This window comes from Lygodium microphyllum, chromosome 10 (genome assembly GCF_053477565.2).
Source record: "Lygodium microphyllum isolate KBCC chromosome 10, Lygodium_microphyllum_v1.1.10, whole genome shotgun sequence".
NCBI lineage: Eukaryota > Viridiplantae > Streptophyta > Polypodiopsida > Schizaeales > Lygodiaceae > Lygodium > Lygodium microphyllum.
The window spans coordinates 10,477,741-10,486,725 of NC_141144.1; the positions used below are offsets into that span (position 1 = coordinate 10,477,741).

At 45.3% G+C, this 8,985-nt stretch overlaps 1 protein-coding gene across 1 annotated transcript; it reads left to right on the top strand.

Annotated features, from left to right (window-relative positions):
- The first annotated feature begins 1,156 nt into the window (after nucleotides 1-1,156).
- On the top strand, nucleotides 1,157-6,173 carry LOC148029699 (FT-interacting protein 7-like). The gene is made up of 4 exons (XM_087685988.1): nucleotides 1,157-1,577; nucleotides 1,692-3,864; nucleotides 4,036-4,577; nucleotides 4,994-6,173. Exons 2-4 carry the CDS (start codon nucleotides 1,912-1,914, stop codon nucleotides 5,412-5,414), a joined length of 2,916 nt encoding a protein of 971 aa, XP_087542114.1. The 5' UTR covers nucleotides 1,157-1,577; nucleotides 1,692-1,911; the 3' UTR covers nucleotides 5,415-6,173.
- The last annotated feature ends 2,812 nt before the right edge of the window (nucleotides 6,174-8,985 follow it).

The following is an 8,985-nucleotide window of genomic DNA, read 5'->3' on the forward strand; positions in this document are numbered from 1 at the left end:
ATGCTACCTATCTTACACAATGTATTATTGACAAGCATACTCAGTACTTTGCATAGTTTGGTTACCAATATTAGTCTACATAATAGTATGCTAGTGATCACCATATACAAGTTATTATGCATTAGAGATGTAATGTATAGAATGCATAAGTTATGGCATATTGATTCGATTGATCACCCAAGGCTTGTCTAGAAAGTACACAAGGTATATGTTATGCAACTTTTCTTCCCCATTCTCTTTCAACAAACATCCTTCTTGTTGGGTGAAATGTGATTCTCCTCTCTCCAAAATGTATAGCCCAATTCATTAATTTTGTATGTGATAGGGCTATGACGGTGTTGCTTGTGACATGCAATCAATGAAAACAATCAATCATTGATATTAGGCTTCACTCCCACCATGATTTTCCCTTGAACAAGGTGCGACAACCAACTTTAAGGACCTTAGAGATTTTTGCAGTAGGCATGTTTTCCTTTGAATTCAACATCATTTGCAACACTACATTCCTAAACAACGTCAAAATGAAAATGGGCAATAGGATGCCATTGTCTCATATTTGGCCATGTACATTATTCTTAGCCTTATATAGAGATGAAAGAGGAGGCACCAAGAAACTCCTTTCACGAGTGCACTAAAAATTTTTCCCATGTACATGTGGATAGGAATTTATGTGTTGAACACCAATAAACCACAACCTTGCTTCTGTTCTATCATTGTGGCCATGGATAGCCACGAAGAAAGTTTGTTGTAAAGATTGATGTGCCTACAAGACCTTCTCCCGAATACCTTTTTGTTCAAGTATTTTGCAGTCCCTTCAATCGTCTCTAGTCAATGGGTTTATACATTTCCATCGTATTCCCTCAATCAACATGTACCATATTCCTTCTTCAATCAACCGGAGGCATTTAAATGTCAGCAGGACCGTGCTTTACCATATATTCTATAGCCACAACATATCCTCATGCTTTATGTGCTCACCACTAGGAGGAAGATGCCATGGAACGGAAGAGCTGAATTGAATGAATGGAAGGCAAAAGGGTAGGTGTGACTCCCTCGCCTTTGCCAAAATCATAGTATTCCACCATGTCTCCTACCATGGTATGATTATAAAGGCATTCCGAAAAGTTATTCCATTTTCTTTTTGACGACGGGCAGTCCCCCTTTTCGTCGAAGGAGAAATCTGCACCACCGTGTGTCGTCAAGGAAAGGAAGAGGACGTAGGAAGGGAAAGAGGTTGGCGGCAATCTTGTAAAGGAAGGATGGAGGAAGCTTGAAGAAAAAGGTCGACCTGCATATCAAACTTCAAAGGGCCTTATAGTTTCTACTCGATGTGCGTGCGCACACCACATTGTGTGCTCTGGATGTGTCTACGTTTTTTCTCTCAGAAAAGCCTCCAAGGTCGTACAGCTTGGCGCATGGCAGAGATATTAAGCTGGCGAGGTGTAGCATGAGAGGTGACGGTGCCTCTCCTGAGGCGGTAGAACGATCTCAAATTGATCTGGGCTATTAGAACCTTGTGTGCTGATATCTGGAACTGATCACATCTTGATGCTGCATCTGCACAATCCTACGATGAGGTAAGTAGAAGCTGCAATCTTCTCTCGTGGATGGACCTCCAGCTCATATATTTCAGATTGACATCTCTTCGGCAGCCCTCTCTAATTGAATGGACCTCCTTGATACTTCTGCAGATTTATACAATCTCTTGATCAACGCTTCTCACAGTTGCAACTATGTCGCCGCGATCATTTTCATTGCAACAGCGTGCCAGCAAAGTGCGACGGTGTGTGATCAACCACAACTATGGACTCAGCGACGTTCCAACGATCGAGATAGGCTTGGCCTAAGGAATCAATCAATTATCAGCACTTCTAGCCTTCTTGCAATCCAGCTTGCTTGTGATAATAACACATGATGGCGCAGCGGAAGGTGATCGTGGAGGTGTGCAGAGCGCACAATCTGATGCCCAAGGATGGGGAGGGGTCGGCGAGCCCGTATGTGCAGGTGGACTTCCACGGGCAGAGGCGGAGGACGAGGACGATTGTGAGGGATCTGAATCCGGTGTGGGAGGAGGCCCTGGAGTTCTGGGTGAGCCGCCCGGAGGAGCTACCGGAGGAATGCGTGGAGGCGACGGTGTACAGCGAGAGGAGGGGCGGGCTGGGCCGCAAGCCCCACTTCCTGGGCTGCGTCTGCATCGCCGGCAGCAGCATTGTGAGGCGCGGTGAGGAAGCCCTCATCTTCTACCCGCTCAAGAAGCGCGGCCTCTTCTCCCACATCAAGGGCGAGCTCGGCCTCAAGGTCTACTACTTCGATGACGACCAGCCCCCGCCTCCCCCCCCCGAGGCGGCGGCGCCGCCTCCCGAGCCGCCCCCGCCCGAGCCTATGCCCCCGCCCCCCGAGGCTCCTCCTCCCGAGCCTCCGCCTCCCGAAGCTCCCCCTCCACCACCCGAGCCGGCGCCCCCACCGGCGCCCGAGGGTCCCCAGCCCCTGCCGCCACACGCGCACTACCCGCCGCCGCCGCATTACCAGCCGCGACCGGGCTTCGACGCCTTCCCTGTGCGGCGCACCTCGCCGTCTATCGGGCAGCGGGCGGTGTCCTACGATCTGGTGGAGAAGATGCGGTACCTGTTCGTTCGCGTGGTGAAGGGGCGGCAGCTGGCCCCGAAGGACGTCCTGACGGGCTCCTCCGACCCTTACGCCCGGCTGTCCGTGGGTGGGCTCGCCGCCCGCACTCACACCGTGCCCCGCACCCTCTACCCGGAGTGGAACGAGGTCTTCGCCTTCGGCAGCTGGGAGGGCCTCCGCAGCGCCACCCTGGAGGTCAGCCTCTGGGACGAGGACGTCGGCAAGCCCGACGACTTCCTCGGCGCCGTCCTCTTTGACCTCCAGGACGTCCCGACACGTGTCCCCCCCGACGGCCCCCTCGCCCCCCAGTGGTACCGCCTCGAGGCCTCCCACGGCCGCGGTGGCCGTGTCTCTGGCGACGTCATGCTCGCTGTCTGGTTCGGCACCCAAGCCGACGAGGCGTTCCCGGACGCGTGGCAATCCGACACTGGTGGCCGCCAGCCAAACACCCGCTCTAAGGTCTATCTCTCCCCTAAGATGTGGTACCTCCGAGTCGCGGTCCTCGAAGCCCAAGACCTTCATCCCACACAACACTCTCGCTACCCCGAGGCCAGCGTCCGCGTGCAACTTGGTTTCCAAAGCCTTCGCACAAAGCCCTCGAGGCTCAGGTCCACAACCCCTTCTTGGCATGAAGACCTAATGTTCGTGGCTGCGGAGCCCTTTGAAGACCAACTTGCAGTGAGTGTGCTTGATCATGTGGGTCCCAACCATGATGAAGACCTTGGTCATACACACATCCCACTCCAATCCATTGAGCGTCGTGTCGACACACTTGTTGTAGCATCGCGTTGGTTCAACCTTATGAAGAAGATAGACAACAATGAGACCCACTTTTGTGGGCGTATCCACCTTCGCATGTGCTTTGACGGGGGCTACCATGTCATGGATGAAACGGCCCACCTTAGCTCTGACTTTCGACCCACTGCTCGCCAACTATGGCCATTGCCCATTGGTGTCCTAGAACTTGGCATCCTTGGTGCCCAAGGGCTCCTCCCCATGAAGACAAGAGATGGGCGTGGGACAACCGATGCTTATGCAGTGGCCAAGTATGGCCCCAAGTGGGTCCGCACGCGCACCATTATTGACAACTTTTCTCCAAGATGGAATGAGCAGTACACATGGGAGGTATATGATCCATGTACGGTCTTGACGGTGGGTGTGTTTGACAATTATCAAGTTACTCTTGGTCCACCAAGTGACCCACCTCCTCCAAAGCCTAAGATCACAAGTATTGGCAAGGTGTGTATGCATTAAATAAAAAGGTCAAAAATCCTAGCTAGTGTTGTTAAAACCTTTGTTAGAATCATGTTGTGCTTGGTTTGTTCTAAGTGAGCACTTGCTTGTTTTAGTTTGGATAAGAAGATATGATGATTATTACATTAATTATTGTAGTGTGTGTCAATTACATAGGTGCGGATTCGACTCTCAACTCTAGAGACTGCACGCATCTACACACATTCTTACCCTCTCTTGGTTCTACATCCCTCAGGGCCCAAGAAAATGGGGGAGATAGAGCTTGCCATTCGGTTCACAACCACCTCCATGGTGAACTTCATCCACACCTACACACAACCACTCTTTCCCCAAATGCACTACATCCAACCACTGGGGGTGTTGATGCAAGACTCACTAAGGCGCATGGCGACAACATTGGTGATGCATCGTTTGATACGGTCTGAGCCACCTCTAAGCTCAGAGGTGGTGCGCTATATGTTGGACACACAAGCGACGAGATGGAGCATGAGAAGGAGCAAGGCAAATTGGTACAGGATCTATGCTATGTTGGTAGGGGTGATAGCGGTGGTGCGGTGGTTTGATGATATACGCCATTGGAACAACACATTGACAACAGTGTTAGTACATGTGTTGTTCGTGATCTTGGTGTGCTATCCAGAGTTGATACTACCAACTTTGTTCCTATACATGTTCCTAATAGGAGCGTGGCACTACAGGTTGGTGTTGGAACCCATAACAAAGAATTAAAAAATTGAGATTTATTTGGTATCTGTAGAAAATTGGTGAAGGCCTTCTAAAATGTGAAAAACTTTTCAATAGAAAAATTTAAGAGGTGAAACACCTACATTTGAAGGTTCTTATATTACAAACCTTTAAATTTTGAAGGTTCCTCGCCTCTTAATTTTAGTTCTAGGGCTAAATCTCGAGATTTAGAGGCGGCATTAATTTGGCCTTAGGAACAACTTGTCTTTATTTGTTTTCATTATACGAGCGTTTATAAAATTTGGTGCTTTCAGCCTTAGTAACCAAGCTTTAAAAAGAAAAATCCATTGGTGAAAAGAATTTAGATTAGTTCGATGATGATTTCCTTTTTGTTTTGGATTTGGTGGGCGGGGGGGCCCTCCGACTACAGGTTCCGGCCGCGGGCGCCGCCGCACATGGATGCGCGGCTGTCGTGCGCGGACGTGGCGCACAGGGAGGAGCTGGAGGAGGAGTTCGACACGGTGCCGTCGTCGGCGCCGTCGGAAGTGGTGCGGCTGCGCTACGAGAGGCTGCGGGCGCTGGCGTACCGCGTGCAGACTGTCCTGGGTGACGTGGCCACGCAGGGCGAGCGCCTGCGCGCCCTGCTGAGCTGGCGAGACCCCCGCGCCACCGCCATCTTCGTGACCTTCTGCCTGCTGGCCGCCCTGGTCCTCTACGTCTCCCCCCTCCGCCTCCTCATCCTATTCATGGGCCTCTACTACCTCCGTCACCCTCGCTTCCGTGACCTCAAATCCCCCCTCCTCTTTAACTTCTTCCGGCGCCTGCCAGCTCTCAACGATCGGATCATCTAAATAACATACTTTCACAACAATACTCATTGTACCCACAATAATAACCCGCAAACCATTCATTCTTTATCGTCCCTTTCCTTGCCTTCATCTCCAAAAATACCTGATTGCAATCCAAGTTTGAAATAATGAAAGACCGGCTTTTTTTCTCTTGGACATTTTAGTTATAAGACGGCGGGCTATTTTTTTTCTTGGAAACCGATCACGTTTCAACAACTTCCGTTTTTCATCGGATGGGAAGAAAAGCGGTCACCTAGATCTTCCTCGCTCCATACCTAACCTCCTCACCCCTTCGCTTAACCTTCTTATCACACGCCTAAGTTTGTAACCCTTTGATTAATCTTTTCTCGTCACCGCCCAAGCCACACAATAGTCTACAATCCCAAACATCTCCACTCTAAGCTTCAACCATCTCTTGTCGCACAATGGAGGATAATCCTCACATGTCCCCTTGTTTCTTCTCGTTATATTTGGCGCTCCTTAAATTCTACCCTCTAAGTAGCAAAGGTAATCTCATGTCGCCTTGATATGTCCACATATTCCCTCTTCTCTTTTGCATACCTTAGTTGTTTCCCTTACGTTGCTCTATAACTAAGGATAATCCTTTGTAACTTTGCTTATCTCCATAAGTCCCTTATTTCTTCTAAACATGCGCTTCTTTCTAAATGTTGCTCTATAAGTAAGGAGGAAACTCAAGCTTCTATTTTGCAAGAGCTTCGGACAACTTAAGACCATTTTAAGAACCACATAATATACAAAATGCCCCACTTTTTTGTTGGTTTAAAATATTCACCAAGTTTTGAAATTTGTATTGCAGCAAAAGTTCCCCTTGTCTCTATCATGAGTATTCAAAGAGCAATGTCACCATCACAATGATCTTCGGAACATATTCTTCTTATCCAAGGCTAATCAATGCATTATGATGAAAATCACATGGAGTAAACTTTCTATCTAGAAGACTTTTAAAAGCAAGAGCTCTCAAAAAATGGGTTTTTAGTGCAAAACAATTATTAGATTTGAAAAAAAGCCTTGAAATTATAGGGAGAAGGTTGCTTGATTTTAAAGCTAAGATTGGTCTATCGTAAAAAAAACTTGCAAAATCTTAAAAAGACTTGCAAATTGACAAGGTGGAATGTTTTGTATCCACTTACAAAAATGTTTTTTATGAACACCCTTAAGAAATAGATTAACATACATCTTATCATGATCATTGAGTTAGAAAGAACAAAATCACTATAATTGTATTTCATTAGTTATTCTTCACACAAAATATTAACATCATAGTCACAACAAAAGATGCCTATGCACACAAGCATATGCAAAGTTAATCCTAAAAGGCACTTACTTTTGTCAATCTAATGGTGATTCTAGAAGATTTCATAAGGAGATTATTCTTTACATGTGGGTTACTTTTCAAAAGTGTAAACACTTGGAACAATTGTGCATCATGTTTACACCACTATGAAACACCTTTACATGATAGAAGGTTGAATGAGAGGTGGCTAAATAAAAGTATGAGTTTGTGGTCCCATAAGATTTTAAGGTACATATAGTAGGAGAAGTTTTGTGATAAGATATAAGAGCTCAAGCCTATAAACAAAAGTTTATTAAGTAGAGACTTGACATTAAAGCCACATGATAGACATTTATAACATTCTTCCTCTCCTCATGGGTTGAATATGCACTATAGCAAAGCATGTAATATCATTATGACTTTTGGCTAGTGTAATGTCCCCATTACTTAGTTTATTTTATTGTGCATATACATTCCATTGTTTAGCAAAAACAGAAGGAGACTTTGCTAAAATGCTACCTAAAATTACATGGCAATTAACAATTTATCCCATGTTAAGAAGGTTTTTCTATATAGTGGAGATGTTAATCATACAACTTCAAGAGAGATGTGCATCAACAAAATATATGCACAAAGTCAAGTGCATAGCATTTTGAAATGAGTTTTTGTGAGAAAAACTAGAGGAGCTTCTCATAGTCCCTTTTCCCAACTTTACATATTGTTATGAATGTATGTCTGGCCAATAAGCTATCTAAAACTCATGCCTAATGCAAATACTTCTATGCTCATTCTTAAAACCCCTCTCTTATCACACACACACACACACACACACACACACAAAGTTTGGCCTAGGTCTTGTTAGAATACATGGATCTAGAGCATGGCTATGGCTGATGGAAGAGAAAGAGAAGACTCATGATAATATAGACAAGAAGGACTGACTGTCACACAAGTGAATTAGGTTCCAAGATGGAAGCTTGGACTCATAAACACAATCTTGTGTGTATAGACAATGACACTAAATGAAGGGATAAAAAGTACAATGACATTGCATTGAAATAAGAACCAAGTACATGCTTATGTAGCCTTTGGGTTGTTCCACTCTCCTCACTGTGCTTATGGGATACAGAGCATCTCTTCCTAGAGCATACATCATTTGTCATATCTTTCAACAACCCCCTCAAATGATGAGTCCCTACACGTGTTGGCTTTCCCTACATGATGACATGTCCCATGAGACTAGCCCATAGGTAGCCTAATCAAGTTAAAGCTTGGACTCATAAACACAATCTTGTGTGTATAGACAATGACACTAAATGAAGGGATAAAAAGTACAATGACATTGCATTGAAATAAGAACCAAGTACATGCTTATGTAGCCTTTGGGTTGTTCCACTCTCCTCACTGTGCTTATGGGATACAGAGCATCTCTTCCTAGAGCATACATCATTTGTCATATCTTTCAACAACCCCCTCAAATGATGAGTCCCTACACGTGTTGGCTTTCCCTACATGATGACATGTCCCATGAGACTAGCCCATAGGTAGCCTAATCAAGTTAAAGCTTGAAACTGTACATTTTTGGCAAGGTTTTTTACAAAGCAACATCCACTAAGGGAAACAAAATCCACAGTGGGAAAACATAAGATCCACTATGGGAAAGATACAATGAAAATTTCTTCAAAGAAATCTATCAAAGTTGTTGTTGATAACGGAAGCATCTTCTTCATTCATAAACTAATTTTGATGGTTACCATTCTGCACATGTTGTGCTCTTTTATTGTGGAAACATTCACTAGCCATGTACCCAATCTGACCACAATAATGACATGTGACCCAATCCTTATTGTTGGTGTTGAATCCTCGTCCACATCCTTTTGCTCCATACGGTTCCTTGGTGTACAAGAGATTGTCCTTTGAGATGATTTCTTCTACATCCTTGTTTTTAGTTTACTTTCTCCATCAAACTAGAGAATGCTCAATGTCTTTGAGTGAGAGATTAGGAACATTACTTAGGGTAGACACAAGGTTCTCATTTGGTTCTTGATTTACATTTGTCAGTAGCACTGCTATGGCTTCATCCTCATCAATGTTCTTATTTAAAGTTGCAAGTTGAGTCTTTAGGCTCTTAAACTTGTTAATGTGCATGGTCATAGAAGAACTATCCTTTCCATCTAACTTATAGAATTGCATGAGTAATTTTACTTTTGAGCTTTTAGCTTGAGTTCCAAAAATCCTATCAAGCTCATCCCATGCCTTTTTTGCATATTCAATGCCATA

Coding starts and splice junctions, on each gene's coding strand:
- LOC148029699 (XM_087685988.1), top strand. CDS start 1,912: ATGATGGCGCAGCGGAAGGTGATCGTGGAGGTGTGCAGAGCGCACAAT. Junction 3,865..4,035: donor AGATCACAAGTATTGGCAAG/GTGTGTATGCAT, acceptor TCAATTACATAG/GTGCGGATTCGACTCTCAAC. Junction 4,578..4,993: donor ATAGGAGCGTGGCACTACAG/GTTGGTGTTGGA, acceptor CTCCGACTACAG/GTTCCGGCCGCGGGCGCCGC.